Source organism: Daphnia pulicaria, chromosome 5 (assembly GCF_021234035.1).
Source record: "Daphnia pulicaria isolate SC F1-1A chromosome 5, SC_F0-13Bv2, whole genome shotgun sequence".
Lineage (NCBI taxonomy): Eukaryota > Metazoa > Arthropoda > Branchiopoda > Diplostraca > Daphniidae > Daphnia > Daphnia pulicaria.
In genome coordinates, this window is record NC_060917.1 from 1,359,436 (window position 1) to 1,378,452 (window position 19,017).

Here is a 19,017-nt window from a genome sequence, read left to right on the forward strand (position 1 = left end):
GAGGTTCTCGTAAATGGGATGTAGATACTCGGCTTCGGGAGCTGGTGCTTTCAGTCGGCCGCACTTTACCTCCGCAAGAAGAACGATGCCTTCCAGCAGTTGATTGAAGCCGGCGGAGGAGAAGTGATTGCTCCCGAGTAAGATATCTATTTCACTTGATTAAACCACAAACGAAATAATATGTAACTACCTTCGTTTCATTTTCTCTGTTTTAGATTGGCTTTGGAGAATGGAAAGACCAACCTCTGTGTCCTGGATAGTCGTGAAATGAGCGAAATTCAACTTCCTTTATACGCCAGTAAAGGTATCTATTTCGCCTCACCCAATTACCTCAGGGACTTGATCCTCGCCATAGTCAAGAAGTGTCAGGGGGCGGAATGTGTTTTGCCAGAATTTCTCCCCCATCTAGACGCCATTCCTTTAACCCACATTTAGTTATTCTGTTGTCGTTATTTATTTCTTTAGCCGATTTATCTCGATATTGTGTCTTAACTTCTTCTTTAACGTCAGAAAGAATTATTGAACTAGGTTGCGGGTTTTTATTAGGTTACAAAAGACTTTTAGCGAATGTTTGTCGAGATAATTTTATGCTGTATGTTTTTTAAGAAAAGAAAGTGATATATGCCGTTTGTAATTTTTGTTCGGTTGCGGAGTAGTGATGGAGTACGGTAGCTTGTGATATTCTTTGCATTTTCAAAGAATGGTTTGTGCTAAAGTTGTTAATTCTACGTAGAATATTTATGTGATGTTTATTTCTTTTACGGTGACAAAATTTTACGTCTATTGGTTATAAATTTTACAAAGATCAGTCAGATCTCGCGAAAATGTGCCTAATAATTAATAATCGCGATATGCATCTTGTTGAAATAAAAATTGATTTAGTCGTCTGACGAAATTCCAGCAAAAATAATACATCGCCTTCTGTTTCTTTAATTTCAACTGCTTTAAATCGTAACACAATGGCGAAATATTACCCTTAAATGAAATAAAATGAATAACTAAGAGTACAGTAAAAAGAAGCCCTCTACGGCTATTGTCCTGTCGAACCGGCATGGCAATAGATTTTACGCATTTTTATTTTGTTTACTAGAGTAATGACGTGGAAAATTCAAAAGCAGGCCAATTTTATTGTCATTTTGAATTGGAGTAATAAAAGTGACCGCTAGATGGCGAAATTCGAGGCGCGTCTTCCGTCAATTCGAAAAAAACTCTTCATTAGTAGGTAGATTTGAAGCAGGAGGCAGGAGCATACGTCGTCGATAAGATGCTGCGATTTACATTAGTTTATATTAAGTCACGTCCCATTCTATAAATAGAATTTTCCCGCCAGCAGCTTGATGCTTGAATGGTTCATTCGCGGTTGTCGTGGCGAGGCGAGAACACGCGAACGCGCGTCATCGTCGCTACTGGATCGTATCACTGCTCATCATCATACGTAATAATACTTAATGGATAACTTCAGTGTCGAGTTGGACCAAGCAAAAGGAGTATTCCTTCCTGGACAGAATGTCAGTGGCCTTGTCCAGTTTCAACTTACTGCCCCCGAGAGTTTCAAAGGTATTTTTATCCCCATATTGACCCGCAACGATGAATAAAGATTTATTTCTTTTTGACATAGGTCTCACAGTCGAGTGCATTGGTATGTAATTAAAAACTATTAATAAATTGATTGACGAGTCATTTTTCGAAATCATATCAGGTAAGAGTCAAGTGCATTGGTCGGAAACGGAAACATCCGGCCGCGAAACGGAAACGGTTCACTACCAAGCCAGTGAAAACTATTTTTACCACAAAATTCAACTATTCGCAGGTAATAATGAGACCGGATTTTATTTGTTTTTACAGTAAAATTAGAAGCGACATGATAGGGTATTGCCTTTCTTAAAAATAGCAACGGGTCGTCCGCTCTGCGGTGTTTGCAATATTTTCCATCACGGAAAATATTGCAAAGATATTTATAGTTATTTGAAATCCATCCAACCTCTTGGACATGTATACTGCGTGTTGACATAATTTATCAAACTCAATGTTGGTGTCGGAATCCAATCCTTCAAACGTCGAATTCAGCACTTGACATTGGCCTTTATAATTCAAGGACGCGAATATCCAGAAATTAATTAATCCTCATATGTCACACGCAGGAAGTGACAAAGAGTTGGAGCCAGACTATTACCGCTACGCCTTTTCGTTCACGCTTCCACACCAGCTGCCTGCGTCATTTGAAGGGGCCCACGGTTCCTTGCGCTATTACATCAAAGCGGTTCTGGGTCGGCGCTGGATGCTTGATGCCGTTTTTAAGCGCGGAATCTCCGTCAACACCATAGTCGACCTCAACCAAAATTTCCAGGCGTCGGTGAGTAGTCGCGGTGGAATCGCAGAGCTTATAAAGAGAATTTTATGGTTAGCAGCACGACTAGGACAACTCTTTTCACGGACCCTCGAATACTACTATGAATAGAACCTACACTGTTTCCGTAGGGCTGCTGCTGGCTGGTTGGTATAGGGAAATACGGAGATAACGACGACGTTGCCGTTATCAAAACTTCGTGAGAAAACAACATCGAACGAGTTCTTCTTCATTTTATGTTTTTTATTTTATTGTCGTCTTCGGAACTCTTGTTTTTCCATCACGGCATGTTTGCGTTAACGTGCGGGGATGAGTTCGCTACCCAACTATTTCATCTATTCTTTTGGTGTGTGTGTGTGTGTGTGTGTGTGTGGCTACGTGGCAGATTCCAGTGAAGAATGAGGAGACCAAGACTGTTTGTTGTCTATGCTGTCAGTCGGGACCCATCACGGCGATCGCTTGGCTCCCGAAATCTGGATACGTTCCAGGGGAAACAATTCTCTTTTGCGGGCGAGTAGACAACAAAAGTCGATCGAGGTTACTGCACACATCGGTCCGGCTGGTCGAGGTATATACACCCATTTCCACCCAGGCAAACTCACCCGACTCCCGCTTATACGTCTATATTTGTTGGAAAGAAACCGATTTATCCTAACTAACCCAATATAACCGTGCGAAAACAACATTGTCTCATTAGCGTGCCTTGATTTACCCAACTCGGATTGAAAGCCTGGATGGGGGCGAGGCAAAAACTTGGCACGGCTAACTAGAGAGCCATATATATTCTTCAAGATTCTTTTTTTGTACAGTTGTCAACTGCTTTTTTCATTTTCTCTTTTGTAGAGGACAATATTTAAAGCCCAAGGTAAACAGAAGGAAGATGAACGAGTCATACGAGAAATCACCCGAAACCAGCAAACAGCGCCGGAAAGGGAGAACCTAGAACTTTGGAATGATATTCCAATTATTGTGCCGCCGCTGGCGCCATCCGATCTGCATCACTGTTCGATTATTGACCTTCGATATTTTATCGAGGTTAAAAAACGAATCTTATTTCATGACTCATGGTGACATTTAATAATTTTCTTTACATTTTATCTTGCTTTCTTTCAGTTTATCGTCAATCCGGGAACACTATCATTCAATTTCAAGGTCCCAATTGAGATTACGATTGGCACAATTCCTTTCCGAGATAGTTTCCCCACATTCCAGCCGCAAGCTAGCGCTCCGCCATTCACAAATGGAATCAACGTAGAAAATAACGTTACGCACCCAATTGGTTTTTTGCCTCCCTTCATGATCAATCAGTATCCAAATCTCCGTAAGAAATTATGATTTATAGTTTTATAGACGTACTGAAGTAATTGCAAGATTTTATTTGTTTCAAAAATCTCAGCTCAAAGCACATACGAATCCGGAGTATTTAGCGGCAACTTGAGGGAGGAAGGAGACACGGAACATCTTAACATTGGCTTTGACACATTATTTAAACCGACTTACATTAGCTATCCCAGCGTTGACAGTCAAAATAACCCGTCATCTTAAACATAAAATTTGAAACAAACATCTAATGTACTCAAATAATATATCCATGCAGAATAAAACGACTTTGATATCCAGCGCTCGATAGTTGCCAGGAATATAAATGTTTTAGTTCAAGTACACAATAAGTTATCTCAAGTAAAGATATTTGGTTCCGTCCTTACTCAAATAACAATTCATTGACTATCATTTCAAAAACGAAATATAATAAAACTGGCGAAATTCAATGTTGGTTCTTTTTACTTTTACACTGTGTTTTATTCTTAATGCTTTTTTCGTGTTGCATTTTAATGCCGCAAACATGTTTGTAATAATGCATTGGCGACTTTCACATCACCAAAATCTTGTGTTGGCCAACTATATCTAATTGAGTTTCAATCCAGATGAATAATTTATTTTGTGCTATAAATTTCTACATTCAAGGTCTAACCTGTCTGATATCTGCTTGGATAGGAAAACCTGAGTCTAGTCTTGAATAATAATAGAATAATGCAATATTTATGATGTAATTTAAAGAAATGTAAATATGCTTCAAGAAAAAAATGACATTCAAGTATTACAAATCTTGATATAAGTTGAGCTTATACACAATCATTCTCCCAAACATATCAGTGCCTTCAGGGAATAGAAATTTCAAATTATCTGTTAGCAAAGGTGTGTCAGGAATAGGAAAACTTTGTATGGAATTGACATCTTCTGGATAGTAAGTTTTTATCGTTTCTAATTTTGTAACTCCTGAATCTGTACTCGTCCTTTGAAGGCAGATGCTTTTGGCTGCAAAACCCCCTTGAAATTGAATTTCAAACTTTGTCACTGGCACGGGTTTTGCAAACTGAACCATCACCCACTGAGGAGTTCCCTGTAATAAGATTAACATTTGAATTAACGATTGATGTTTGCTGGTTAGAATTAAAAATACAGATTTTACCTCGTCAGAATTCCAACAGGTTTGGTCGCAGCCATCGAACAAAAATTGTTTGCCGTATGACTTTACTTCACGTCCTAAAACGGAACTTACTCTACATCAAAATCGAGAAATTTATTATTTTACTGTATTGTGCATTTAACATTTTGTCATTTTATACTTTGCCGTAATATCTTTGCTTGGTACAAGAGTCATTAAAAATAAATAATAAATTCGTGGGATTAGCACGAAGTGAAAAGTTTGGAAAAGCTTTTTTCGAAAACAAGATGAATTAGGGTCGTCTGCTGATGTAATACACGAAACAGTTGACTATCGGCAACCGCAGACTTTATCAGATATGTGTGATGAAAAGTGAAAGCGGCATTACGCATCAAATCCGGATTTTGAAAACATGAAGATGTTTGGTTAACCAAGCATATCCTTATCTAAAATATCATCACGCATTTCTACATTTTCCTTGCGGGTGGAAAATCCTGTCGAGTCAACTGCTATAAAACTTTAATATGATACGTCATTTCCCCATGCGCGCTTTCAATCCTGATTTCACGCTAGAATTACCTTGACCGACCGATTGTCCCTCGAGGTATTGGGGATTGGGTTACATTTATGGGCAGAAGAAAGAGTGAACAAAATATGTGTCTGTTGGAGGTCGTCCATGGCTTGTGGCTACAAAATTTCGTGTATGGTTTCTACTTATAAGAAAAAAAAAACCGGTAGTGGCCAGGAAGTGAAATGCTTCACTCGCATTACACATGGCCACATGGAAATGTTGGAGGAAAAAAAAAGCAATTGTGTTTTAGTGGTGTACTGTGCGTAAGAAATCCCACACATCCTTGGAACAGAAAGAATGTGTCAGGAAGTTGCTGGGTTATTCCCAGTTGAGGTGGGGCTGACTAAAATCGCTTCACCCCTCTGACTTTAGATTCAAAATAAATATGAGAAAATAAGGTGTGTCTCATAGCACAGATCATCGTTCTTGCTCCCTAAACTTTGTTGTTGGAGTTCAACGACACTGAGTTTACCCATGCGTGTCGAACCTCAGTCACGGGCTCACGGCTCATTTCGTCGTAATGTTTAAAAAAGGACGTTGAATATTTTGGCCGCTAGATGGCAGAGAGAACTGCCACATGTAGCGAAATTCGTATTGAAATCCCAACCCAGCCCCCCTTGCCCCAAGCCTTGGGGTCTACGAGTTGCCAGTGCCGTGAGAGATATTCAGTCAGTGTTGTGTGTGTTGGCGTGATGGCACTATCGTGCCCACGGCTTTCGTTGAAAAAGAAACTGAAACTCTCTTTGATTAACTTGCAATAATATTCGCGTTCGTTGTGTGTTCATCGTCCGTTGTGATTGTGTGTCGCCCAAAAAACCCACCGCTCATATTGCCAACAGCACAAGATAGAATTGAGGAGAAGTAAAACGGGAAATCATTTCAACCAAACGAGGTGAGCCTGGAGATGCATCAACGTTATATGGCCGAAAGACATGTTGAGGGCCTCTTGTTGTGTTTCTTTTGTTCCGGCTCCACAGTCACTTGCCTCGAGGTTTTTCAGTGTGTGAGAAAATAAAAAGAAGGGGGTGGTTTTCTTGTCTGAAATTACAACCGGAGGGTTTTTGACTTTGCTTCCCCCCTCCATCTTCTCGTCGTACCACAGACCAACTGTTATCTCGATTTTATATGTTGGTCGGTTTTAAATGTAATTTCAGTTTTTAACTGATAACTTGAAGTAGAAAAAAAGGAAATGGCCGATTTGATGCGAAACGATTTCTTGACCTTGAACCACTATCATATCGTCTGCGGCGGATATCGACGTAAAAGGATATCGACCTTTTTTCTTCTTAAAAGTATTTTGGCATCCAGATGAATAAATCCGGTGGCGTCGTCCCTAAAGTGCTCCCGTTTCCCTTCATTTAAAAGTCTAAACTGTCAACCATTTCCTGATTTTATAGACAGCCATAAAAGCTGACTGCAACTCGAGACCGTATGTCTTTTCACTACTGCGAGCGAAATCAAAAACTTGGTGATCAATGGGTCTAGAAAAGAAGAAATTCTTGCAAGTTCAACACAAAGTTCATTGTGCACAAAAAGTTTAAGCCAAAATAAAAATTTTTGTTTCATAGTAGAGTAGAAGGGTACATATGCACACACACAGTGTGTGTGTGTAAGATTGCGTGACTGTCGGTCGGTAGACGGGGAAGTTATTGATTACATCTCTCTTGCAGCGGCCGGGATCAATGTTTTTATATTCGTAACAAAGGAGGATTTGTCAGTAAGAATCAGCCTGATTGCCATAAGAGCGAGAGAGAGAGACGAAAAAGTAAAGAAAAATGGAAAATAAGATAGAAAAAGGAAACATAAAAGAGGAAACCCTAATAAGCTAGATGAGTCTGAGAAAAAGATGGAGGAGGGCGGTCCGGGATTGATTGGATTTCCTGCGATGTCAACTCGGACACTGCACGTTCTAGCGGGAGAGAGAGATGTGATGAAATGCGATCGATCACTACACACGCCTCCTCTTATAATACTGTTTCTCCCTACTCAATTTTCTCTCTTTTATTGATTTTAGAAATGATGATGAAGAAGACGTCATGGCCGATGCTGGTGCTACTACTCTGTTTAATGAAATCCGGCTGCTCCGGCCAGTCGGATCCATCGAGCCGGACGGATGGATCAGCGGCTGATGGTGGGTCGTGGTGGCGGACAACTCCGTTCGCTTCACTTCCCGGGATGACGACTCAGCAGGTGTTGCGCAGCATCCTTCCACCCGACGTCATCCCGTACACGCCAGTTAGTTCACCGGAAGAAACGGCTGGATACATCCGCGATTACGTCTCCACATTCAAGATGCAAAGTCGCGGAATGGAACATCTTCATACATACACCAACATGTTTATGGCCTTGATCATGCCAAAACATCTAGTCCCGCCCGGTAATTCCCATTTTTCTTCTTCTGCAACTTCCCCCCCGGGGAACGAACTTCATCTTCGTGTAACTTAAATAATAATTCATTCTTTATTGAGGATGAAAAAAAAAAGAAACATGCAACATCTGTCGTTGGCTGCCATATAGTGGTAAAGCCTGTACCCACTCTCTTTGTGAACCATCTGGGACAACGTCGTGGGGTTGCTTGTTCACGTGGGGTGGTGTTCTACTATTATTACTAGTGCCACCGAATGCCGGAGAAATCTTGACGGCTATTGTTTATTTCTGATGTAATTTATACCCTTAGTATAATCGCACCCCGGGAATGTTTGAAAGGCTCGTTAGACTGGAAAAAAGGGATATTCGACGCCATGACGGAAAAAGAAATCAACGTCGTTCGTGTATTGTGTGTGGCTTATTTTTTCTTGAACGAGAGAGAATTTGGGTTAATGGTTAGGCATTGTATCAATTCTTATCCGGGAGTCGCTTGGGTAACGCACATTGCCCTCGTTATCTTGACTTTGATGACGAAGGTATGCGGACCGTTCAATCTCGCACGAACCTACCTGTCCATCGTTCTTTTGTGTCAATTTAACGGGAATTCTTTCGTCATTTCAGTGAGTGACTGACGGCTAGCAAATCCCGTTTGAACGACCCTATGACCTTCTTTCGCCATTATTTTAAAAAACAAAATGGCTACCGTTTCTCTCGAAGGTTCTGATAAAAATGTCGTCATCAACATCCGGTAATGGCGTCATTATACGGGCAAGATCAAGGACACATCTTGATGATTTCCTTCTTTTTTCGCTTTTCTCGTTCACGCACCAATCATCATTCCGTTTATTTAACCTTCGTCATGGTCGCCCATCGGGCAGGTTGTTGAACCCCTCGCGGCCCTTTTTTCTGTGCGTGAGCCGTCGTCGTCGTCATGGTGATGAATGCACCTGTGTGCAAAGCTGGGAAAAGAAGAAGAAGGGAAAAAATAGTTGGGAATCAATACTTTTGTGCCTCCATGCATACTATTTAGATAAAATGGCCAGCACGAGAGAAACGAATCGCTGTAGCGTGAGTGTGCGGTCCAAAAATTCCACAACGCGTGTTGTTTCCCCTAACAACTTGGAAAAATTGACAAATGCCGATCCACAGGAATGGAAAAATTATTTCAATTTTAAAACCATCCGCCCCCTTTTCACTGCCCCGCTTTTAACCGATGAAGCCGATTAACACGTAGCGACTGTCGCGTGATTAGGATTGTCAGAACTTGTTTTATCTCCTTTTTTTCCATTTAAATTTAGAAAGTCTTGTGATACCATTGTCCTCTTTATTTAGCGCCCTTGAGAAAGTCCAAGTTCTTTTTCTAGCTACCATTCATTGAAAAAAAGGTGCAAGTTATACTACTATCACTGCAGTCAAATCAGTTCCAGCTTTGTGTCGGTAGTGAATGAAAGGCATTGTGCCCTTGGTGCATATTAATGACGTTACATGAGTCATACTCGGCATTACAATGAACCCGATTTTTCTTGTTTTCTTTTTTCAATTTCTAGGTATTCAACTCAGCACTGAGCCAGAGCTGATGCTGGACCAAGCCCAAAACAAGTGGCAAGTCATTTTGAAACATTACGCCGGAGTTGTAGCAGTAGCCGCAATCGGACTGTTGCTGGCCGCCATAATCCCCATCGCCGGTGTCTTCGTCTGCTGCTGCCGTTGCGCCGGTATACTATCCATTACACTACTCTCTATCGTATCTCTCTCTAGTAGATAGATCTCTCTTATACTGCCTGGGCGCTATACTCTCGCCAGATATGTACACCTCGGGAGAGAGAGAAGGTTATCGATCCATTCCGGAACCAATTTCACGGAAAGATGGAAACTTGCGCAGTCGATGTTCCTTTTCAAAATTAAGTTGATCGTCAAGGATTGCTTCACCCCTTTTTCCCCCTTTGGTGGTACGAAATAAGATTTTTCACGGATCGATCAAGACAAATGTTGCCTGGAATTTTTTGAATAAAAAATGCGTTGGCGATAAAGAAGAAAGAAGAGAGAGGAGGTCGTTATCAGCCACTAACGATCAGATCAAGTGTGCGCGCTACTATACGGCGTATATATACGTATGTCGTTGGCGGAATGCTGATCCGGCCACACACACTCCTCTTCTTCTTCTCTTTTCTCCAGAGACTTGACATCCTTCTCCTACCCCCGTAGGCTCATGCTTTAATCCAATGGCTGACGAAGCTACTATAAAGTGTATAGCAGCAGCCCAGCAGTATTGTGCACACTAGACTGAAGCTTCTGTTAGCTACTACTAGTACTGTGTGTGTACTACTTTGTATGGGACCATAACAAGCATTGATCCCCTCTTCTACCACCACCACCACCCAGGCGGGAGAGGAGGGAGAAGAAAAGCGACGACATGAATAGAGAAAATCCTCCCGAGATTATAGTGGTGCTTATATCTGTTTTTGTTTGTAAATAATAATAGGTCGTTGCGGTGCTAAAGAAGAGCCATTCGAGAAACGGGGTGACAAATGCCAGCGAGTCATTCTCGGTCTTTTCCTCGGCGTTTTGCTTCTTCTCGTCGCGTAAGTTGTTGTTGTTGTTGTTGTTGTTGCTTGTGAGACACGGACTACTGGTGTATAGTCGACAGCGATCGATGATGTCTTTTTCTGTTTTTTGTGTGTGTCCGTTCGTTTCTCACAGATTCGGCATCATCTGCGCTTTTGTATCCAATGCCAACGCACAGGATGGCGTCAACGCCTTGCCGACAGCTCTTCGCCACACTACTGAAGATACAGCCACTTACTTTAATCACACCCGAAAAGTACAGTTTCTCTCTCTTGTCATCGCTCTAAATTAATTTGGCATCCCTTCAACTTGTCTTATTTATTTTCTTCCACTTTCTATTCCCCCCACAGGAGTACGTGACATTGTTGACGACAAACTATCGTGAATTGGAAGCCGCCATCGCCAAAGCACTCGACGGTAAAATACAAAAATAAAAATTGAAAGACAAATCGCGAATGAAATAAAGCTCCCTACCCTTACAACAGATCATTTCACGCACTCTTATGACATTGATTTATCCCAGTGTTATCGTTGTGTTGTGTGTATACGTCGGGTTTTCTTGCCGTTTTTATGGGGAGGAACTTGTGTGTGTGTGTTTTATTGATCGTCAAGTTAGGTTTATTTTTCTTTTCGCTTGATCTATTGGTTTGGAGGAGCGCATAAACCAAAGCAAATGTACATAGACATGGATATCCCCCGCCCGGTTTTTTTTCTCTTATACTATATTTTTTCTATTGATATATTTATTTGTGTACGTCTATAAACAGACAGCGGGAGACTGGTGACTAACGAACTGAAGCACGTGTCCCGGGCCATCGCTGTTGACAACTTGACGGCCATCGTTTCCAATTTGGCAGAGATCCGGCAGAATCTAGCAAACATTGAACAAGATACTGGAATACTACAAGACAGGGCTAATCAACTTCAGGTATAATCATCTCCTCTATAGCGTGCTTGATTTTTCTTCAGAGGTTGACAAAAGGGATGAACACACATACAGTTGGCTCTATCACTCATCTAATTGAATTTGGCGTTGTGTGTTTTTATTTTTTTAGGACGGTTTGCTCGAGGTTAAAAGGCAGCTGAAGCAGCTGCTGGATCGATGCGCTTCCCAGCCCATTTGTGCGAATTTCCGGCAGCAGTACGATCTCGACTCGCTTTCAGTCGATCTTCAATTTCAAGAGGTAAAGCTTTTTCATCAACTTTAATGTAATTGCCTCCAACTTTTCGAAAAACTTTACTAACCAACGGTGATTATTGTGAACTACTACGCTATATTACATACGCCGCTACTAACTCTCAATAATAATGATGAATCCTTTTCTAAACTTTCTCTGCCGCATCGTGACACGAAAATTAAAAAGTTTGTCGAGAATTATTTGCCCAAGGTAAGAAGACACACACCATTGTTTTGGTTGGCACAGTTGGCACGTTTCCCCCCTCTCTATATCCTTAAAAACCAACAGCCACCACGACCACACTCTGTGTATATACACGGCGAAAACTTTGTGTTCGTGGCTCACTCTTCCGGCATGATAGTTCCAGTGCACCCTCATTCTAGCTCTCTAGTATTTTCTTTTTTTAATGATGTTTTATTGCTCCAAACTATTGATGTCGTTGTAGTACACATTTATACTGTAGCTACTTTATTTACAAAGGATACAAAAAGAAGATTTTAAAAGGAAACAACTTTTTCTTTTCTTCTATTTTCTCTCCCATTTATTTATATCAAATGTTTGATAGTTGCCGGATGTGCAGAGGATAGCGCGCAACATTTCTCAATTGATCACTACCGGAGTGGAGAGTGAAGTCAAGCGGGGTCGTTCCGCCCTGGAGAGAATCTCAAACGATGTCCAGAGAGCCGTCGGAAGTACTCTACCCTCGTTCAAGCAACACTTACGATCGGCCGGTAATTTTCGTTTATATCGCACGAAAATCTCGACATCATTTTCTACAACTGGAAAATGTTGAGAGATGAATTTTATTTTTTTTGTGTGTCTTTTTCTTATTTTTACGATGGTCGCTGGAAATCATTAGAGTGTAAAGAGAGAGAAAAAAGCCCCACCAAGAAAGTAACTTTTTTTTGTTACACACAGGCGCTAATGATGGCCAACTTTTTTACGTCTTAGTTTAACGACGCGAATCGTGCTGCGACTATAAAAATAATGCATTTAACTGGTTTTTTCAGGACAAAGTTTAGAGCGGAATTCCGAGGACATTTCCATCCTGATGGGTCGTGGTGTCGAGATGGCCCGCAGTGAGTCCATCCAAGAGTCTATCAATACTCTACAGAGCTACATCGACCACTATGGTCAATATCGGTAAGGGGGGGGGGGATTTATCCCAGGCTGGACGACGACTATGTTTTGACTCTCTTTCTAAAAGTCTGGTTGTAAGAATGTCATTGCAGACAGAAACCCCACGCAGCAGAGAGACCCCCCTTTGGCTTCTTCTAGCTCCTATTTATTATATTGCGTTTATTTGTTGTTATAGGTTCTACATCGATATCGGTATAGCGAGTCTAGTGCTTTTGATCACGCTCTGCTTCGCTTTTGGATTGCTGTGCGGCTGTTGCGGCAAACGGCCTGTCGACCGATACGACGACGACTTCGGGACCCGGGCCACTGGTGCCTCTTGTTTGATGTCGTAAGTAGAAAAATGACACGCACTACATTCACGTTTCGTGGAAAATTTGTTTTTTCCGCGAAACAGGAAGGATGGAATCGATTCAACAACCCTTTTTTCTTTATTTTCTTGGGGGTTCTTTGTCTTGGCTTTTGTTTTTTTCCAATAGGGGTGTTGGATTGGTGTTTATGACCTCGTTTGTTCTTTTGGTCCTGACCGTCGTTCACTTCCTGGTCGGTGTCTTTGGCCAAAATCTATCGTGCGAGGTACTGACCCGTTTAGGAACGGGAGAGGAGCCCCAACAGCGTGAGCTGTATGATTTTATCGACCGCAACATACCTCTCACGGCACTCAACCCACACGGCGTAGTCAAGGACGACCTCGTCACCGTCTCCAATATCGTCAAGTACGTGTGTGTGTGTGTGTAAACCACCACAAGAATTGCGTGTGCCGCTTTTGTGTGTCTGGGGGCGTTATACGCTTCGGCCAAAAAGGAACGCTTGACAAATATAATAACAAACCTTAACCCTCCTTGTCGTTTCACTTCATTAGGGAGTGCCACCAGAATAAGACACTTTACCAAATGTTGAAGCTGGAACGCGTGCTGAACGTTTCTTCGCTGGGCGACCCGTCGCGTCGCTTGAACATCGAGTCTGAAGTCCGCCGCCTTACCAGCAACATTCGATTTAATGGAGTCAACTTGTTGTCCGTCGAAGCCAAACAGCAATTGAGAGATTTCGCCGCCTCAGACTTGATGCGCGTCAACTTTACGGCCTATTCGATCCTTGTAAGTTGCGCTTGATATTATAGGAAATCTATTTAGATTGGATAATAGATTGTTGTGAATTTGGTTTACAGTTGGAACAGAACATCACGTCGGTCAACCTCCAGGAAATGGCGGCCATTCTGAACAACACGGCCGTTCAAGTACAGCAATTCGAACCGAATGTAAGTCGGCTAAAGTGTTATTATTCGTTGTCGCCTTGAGCGACGACACGTAACGTATTACTTTATATTAGGCTGCCAATACTCTATGGGACAATGCCATCTTCCTGTCGCGACTACAAAAGTCTGAATTGATTCCGATGAAAGAAGCAGCCCAGCGACTGCGCAAGGCGGCCGCCAATTTGGAAGAACGTGTCCGCTTCAATCAATCTAGCTTGTCGGAGGCTATTGAAATGCTAATTGGCCAGGCTGAATCCGCGCAGACCTTCCTCGAGAATAAAGGACCCGAGCAATTGTCTAAGGTATATATAATAATCATAAAATAAAAATTTTGAAAAAGAAGAAGAAAATCTTTCACGCTGGTGCGTGTGGGAACGACAGCGAGTTGATCGATCCGAGACAAATTGATGTATCGATCTCTCCGCTCCATCTCTCTCTCCCCTTTTATAAATTATTATATCTAACACAAAAGATGGATTGATTTATATGCAGTTGGCGGTTGAATTTGCCAAAGAGTGCGAGCGACTCATCGACCAATACGTCCAGCGGGTTACCGACCACGTCCTCTTTAAAGTCGGCAAATGTTGGCCGCTCTCGCAGGCCTACAATACTACATCAGCCGTGATCTGCCAACAAATCTTCTGGCCTTTTGTAAGTTTTCTCTCTCTCTCTGCGGCTATATCCCGCCCCGGGATTAAAGTTGCTTCTTTTTTTTGTGTGTGCTTTTAAAAAATTGGATTCTTTGTTCTCGCTCCCCTTAGTCCTTTACTTGTTTCTTTTTTGTAAATCCGTTGGGTTTTTTTACTTATTGATTTCGTTTCAAAAGTTTGGTAGTGCGCGTTTTTTCCTCTCTTTCCAATTCCCTACTTGAGTTGTGATGAATAGGTTAGGAATAACACATTCGACAGCGCTATTGGAAAAATGTGCTGGACTTGTATACTTTATTGTTTTTTCTTCTTCTATTTGAGAAGAGCAAAGTTTTTCTTTTTTTTCCAGTTTAGTGATTCATTGTTGATCGATTTGTTGTTTCTCGACTTGTATATATATATAGAATGGATTCTGGGCCAGCGTTGGATGGTGCTGCCTCTTGTTTCTACCCTGCGTCGTTTTGGCTATGGTGCTGGCCTCCCTCTACAGGAAGACGGATCCTTATCCGGGTTCGATTGTCGAGAGGTAAGAGCGTGTTAATGGGAAGGAAAACAAAAAAATGCCGAGTCGGTAAAAGCCCCTCTCATATATACCCGAAAAAGGAACATATCTTTTTTTCTTTCTTCTTTTTTTGGGTTATTTTTTTGATTTTACGATTATTTAAGGCCATTTCCTGACTGGATATCTTTTTATTGGGCGATGCATATCAAAGAGAAAAGAAACATTCCTCCCTGTTTGAAGAGAGAGAGAGAGAATAACTATGACATCCTTTCGTCATTCGGTTGAATTGGTGCCAAAGCTTTACTCTCTTTCTAGCATGAATTTCAGCTCTTTTTATTATATATCATTGGATATTTTATTTATCATCGGGTATTTCTCTCGTTCTTGGTAGTATTTTATTTTTTTTCAACCCCTCCCTCTAACAAAAAAATTGGTGATGGCGTGTAAATCATTTCTTTATTTTATTCGATGGAGCTGGTTGGTTGGTTGGTGGTGGTCTGGCTATTTTGCTTGTCTCTTTTCAAGTGAAAAAATATTGAACGATGATTTTTTTTTTCTTCCGGGGGTTGTTTCCGCTATTTTTCTTTCTTTTTTATTTTTTTTTATTCTTTTCATACCATTCCGGAAATCACAACACTTTTTCCTTCCGATATATTTCTTCAGAGAGTACTTGTATGATGCTTATGCCGACCGGGACAACATTCCATTGGCCTTAAACAAGTAAGACTTGATGGCTGTCTTCATCTCTTTTGATTTTTTTTCTTCTTCTCCGTATTCTTCGTGTTGATTCAATTAACTTGACTGCATGCATTTTGAAAGGCTGGATATTAGAACGTTTTGCACGTACTGTGTATTTGTCTCAATATACTTGTCTTTTTCTGTCTTTCCTTTCTTTCTCTTCTTCTTAAAACAAAAGAAATGTTTTGGTCTTATTTTCCTTTTCTGTTTATGTTTCTGGTTTGTCCCTTTACGTTCAAAGAGATTTCTCCAACATCTGAATTGAAAATTCCTTGTTTAACGAAAAATTTCCATTTCTTTCCCCCCAAAAAAAGTCGAGATCGTAGAGGCATCCCAGTCCCGAGCAACACCCGATCGGGTCACGCATACGGCCACGTTTACGGAGGCGCTTACGAAGACGATTACAGCATTTCGCAGCATCAGGCCAGGACGGGTAACGGGAGTGCCAGCAATCGTATCGGCGTCACTTCATCGGCTTCGAGTGGTGGCGGCGGAGTGAACTCTTCAACGGCCGTAGTGGCCCCGTCGGAACGCAATGGAAAGACACCCGGCCGCTTTCAAGATCCAGCTCCAAGAGCCTGGGGCGACGGAAGTGTTCCCCGTTACGTGGCATCTCCCACTCACGCCACTGCTGCTGCCGCTACTGCCACATCGCCGTCCGCTGGAACTCCGGGAGGCGGAACCCCGTCCGCTCCATCCGCCGCCGACTACGAGAGACCTCCGCCGTATTACTATCCAGGACCAGCGTGAGTATTTTATTGATAAAAAGTCAGTCCTCTCAGCCTCTCGAAAGAGAGAGCAGCTGTGTGTCTGTTCTCTTCAAGTTGATGATGGATTCTGAATGATTCTCGTCTTTTGATTGCAGCGATAAGTGAAAAGCTTTGATGATCTCGTCCTCGATTCCATCAACGTCCCGAATGACGTCTAGCTCCTCCATTCTCCCTCCCGGCTGCTGCTTCCATTTCGAGTTGTTGTTTTTCGTCGCTGGATTGATGACGGAGGGGAAGCGGAAGTACTGATTGTTTTCCTCCACTTGTTCTTTTTTCCATTTCGCGTGTCGTCGTGTTGCCGCGCATCTGCGCGCGCACACAGACGCCAAATGTTGTGTGTGTGTGTGCGAGTGTGTATACAATCCTCGGCGGAGCGATCGCGCGTGTGTATGTAAGAGTGAACGTGTTTGTACATTATTCATGAGTTTCAGAGTTTCATCTCTCCTCTCATCTCTTCAACAAAACAACAAAAAAAGTCCCGACTTGCACATGGATGCACTCCTCGCCCCCGGCCCCCTCCCCCTTTTATGTGATTTTTCTTGGCAATTTGTCTCTTTAAACGTGTGATGACATGTGCATTTGCTCCTACTTTATATGTGTATAACAGGATATAAAGGCGTGTTTGAGCATTCGAAACACGTACGTTTCTCTCTTGTCTCTGGTTGAACTCCCTGTCTATCTTTTTGGGTGGGGACTTGGGCCGCTGTTTCAAACTTTTTCTTCTTCGTCGTCGTCATCAGACCAAAGCCCAGTATAGTAAGGGATTTTCAATTCTTCCCTTTCTCTCTCTTACTTACTCACGGTTCGGTACTTTTGATGAGCAATTGAGGAGGAAGCAAAAAGTCTTTGTTGTTGTTGTTGTTGTTGATGAAATCTCTCTCTCTTTATAATATGATTCAATCAATACTTTTTCAATACCTTCTCAAACCAAACAGAAAAGAGTCAATCTCTTTTGTTGTTTTTTAAAGCTCGGAGTAATCGAATCTCGATAAGTGTTTATTCGTTTTCTTATTCCCTCGTAAAAAAAGAAATTTTGGAGAAAAAATGCCATTCAATTATTGAGGGGAGGAAACTAAATTTTTGATTGTTTGTTATACATGTCACCCGTTCCATATTTCTTCGTCTATCCGCTGTCATTAATTGAATCTTCCCCTCCTTTTTTTGTATTATGTATAACAACACACAAAAGCTGCTGCTGCTGCTGGCGAACTTTTGAGAATTTCCGTCTCTTTTCACAGCTGGGACGGGCTGAAAAATTCAAATTTTTTGTTTTAAACATAAAACTACGATTTCATTCGTGTTTCTTTTTTTTCCCCCTTTTCTCCCCTGATTTTTGGCCGTCTTTTGAATTGTAAAATGACTCCCGCGGAATCTCGTCATTTAAGAGAATCATTCGCTCTTTGATGTCTTTAACCTCCCCCGCCACCCACCATTAATGGTGTCGTCTACTTAGTTGAAAACAAAATTAAAATAAAGAAATACACCCATTTCAAAGTGTTGCTCATATCCCTGTAGCCGTGTTCATTTATTTTGTAAATTTATAATTGATTTTGTCTTAAAAAATAGGCAAAGTGGATGATGTTTTTTCCGGTCCACTGATTGATGAATCGTAGCCTAAACTTTGGAAATCTTTAAAAGTGGTGTGGAATTCGACCGTGACGTAGCCCAGAGTTTCCATTCGGAGAACTATACGAGAGAAATATTGAATCAACTTTTGAAATAAAGTTATATAATTGAATAATAACTCGGTAGAGTATTACCGTCACGGCCTTCGTTGAGGGCAATAGTTTTGGGATCAATCAATTCAGGACGACGTCCGGTAAACCAACTGGTCCATTTGTGCAGAAGAGATTGCGACTGCGGCCGATAGATAGCCAGTGTTCTTGTGTAATGCCCAGCACAGATGGGCAAAACGGTGGAACCATAGCCGTATGCGACGTCATCGTTACCCAGCTCGTCGGGTCCATAAAGACTGACGATCATTCTAGGCCATCCGTGGGGATTCGTGCTCTTCCACGACGATTGTAAAGGAAAATTCCACACCAATTCTCGGCCCCCGGATGACTTTTGAATGGCTAGCTGACTTAACCCTTCTTCAATACCCTGTGCGTCACACGAAGAGCTGCAAAGTCATTTTTCTACAATAAGAAAAAAAAACCAAAGTTGACTGTGTATCTAGTTACGTGGCAGAAGATCCAGTCAGCTCCGTGGTGATAGCAAGTTTTGACGTAAAGTTGGGAATTGAGCGGGAATTCTCCGTGCCGGATTTGGCCTTGGACGGAATAATAAAAGCTGGTTGCTATCAGAGGAGTAGATGTGACGGGTCCATTTGAAGTTGCTACCGATGTCATTCTAAATTAAGATGTGCTTGACTGGAAAAAAACGTTAAGAATTCTCTACATCACAACAATATACACCGACTGCTGGCTCGTTTGTTTCGATTGTCGGGCTGACTCGTTGCCATGGTTACGTCTAATATATGCCGCCGCCCCTA

The 19,017-nt window shown here is 41.9% G+C and overlaps 4 protein-coding genes across 6 annotated transcripts; 2 read left to right on the plus strand and 2 right to left on the minus strand.

Annotated features, from left to right (window-relative positions):
- The first annotated feature begins 1,230 nt into the window (after nt 1-1,230).
- LOC124341159 (arrestin domain-containing protein 3-like) lies at nt 1,231-3,967 on the plus strand. Its single transcript, XM_046794120.1, has 8 exons — nt 1,231-1,557; nt 1,619-1,639; nt 1,700-1,810; nt 2,142-2,353; nt 2,733-2,915; nt 3,191-3,382; nt 3,461-3,668; nt 3,744-3,967. The coding sequence occupies exons 1-8, from the start codon at nt 1,449-1,451 to the stop codon at nt 3,890-3,892; spliced, it is 1,185 nt and encodes a 394-aa protein (XP_046650076.1). The 5' UTR covers nt 1,231-1,448; the 3' UTR covers nt 3,893-3,967.
- Nucleotides 3,968-4,381: 414 nt separating this feature from the next.
- Nucleotides 4,382-5,134, minus strand: LOC124341402 (nuclear receptor 2C2-associated protein-like). Its single transcript, XM_046794499.1, has 3 exons — nt 4,975-5,134; nt 4,818-4,908; nt 4,382-4,748 (listed from the first exon to the last, which is right to left on the minus strand). The coding sequence occupies exons 1-3, from the start codon at nt 5,007-5,009 to the stop codon at nt 4,446-4,448; spliced, it is 429 nt and encodes a 142-aa protein (XP_046650455.1). The 5' UTR covers nt 5,010-5,134; the 3' UTR covers nt 4,382-4,445.
- Nucleotides 5,135-6,006: 872 nt separating this feature from the next.
- Nucleotides 6,007-18,022, plus strand: LOC124340831 (prominin-like protein). 3 transcript variants are annotated; one of them, XM_046793546.1, is made up of 21 exons: nt 6,007-6,256; nt 7,379-7,741; nt 9,279-9,446; nt 10,214-10,313; nt 10,432-10,552; nt 10,647-10,713; nt 11,064-11,224; nt 11,352-11,480; nt 11,661-11,684; nt 12,040-12,205; nt 12,485-12,617; nt 12,790-12,942; nt 13,091-13,327; nt 13,474-13,708; nt 13,780-13,869; nt 13,941-14,168; nt 14,359-14,517; nt 14,918-15,039; nt 15,679-15,735; nt 16,068-16,499; nt 16,619-18,022. In XM_046793546.1, the coding sequence occupies exons 2-21, from the start codon at nt 7,381-7,383 to the stop codon at nt 16,626-16,628; spliced, it is 3,153 nt and encodes a 1,050-aa protein (XP_046649502.1). In that variant the 5' UTR covers nt 6,007-6,256; nt 7,379-7,380; the 3' UTR covers nt 16,629-18,022. The 3 variants fall into 3 exon arrangements, with proteins under 3 accessions (XP_046649502.1, XP_046649504.1, XP_046649503.1); XM_046793548.1 differs by lacking the exon at nt 15,679-15,735 and having other exon boundaries at nt 6,008-6,256; XM_046793547.1 differs by lacking the exon at nt 11,661-11,684 and having other exon boundaries at nt 6,008-6,256.
- On the minus strand, nt 17,840-18,950 carry LOC124341329 (B9 domain-containing protein 1-like). The gene is made up of 3 exons (XM_046794387.1): nt 18,707-18,950; nt 18,284-18,626; nt 17,840-18,209 (listed from the first exon to the last, which is right to left on the minus strand). The coding sequence occupies exons 1-3, from the start codon at nt 18,872-18,874 to the stop codon at nt 18,079-18,081; spliced, it is 642 nt and encodes a 213-aa protein (XP_046650343.1). The 5' UTR covers nt 18,875-18,950; the 3' UTR covers nt 17,840-18,078.
- Between the last annotated feature and the right edge of the window lie 67 nt (nt 18,951-19,017).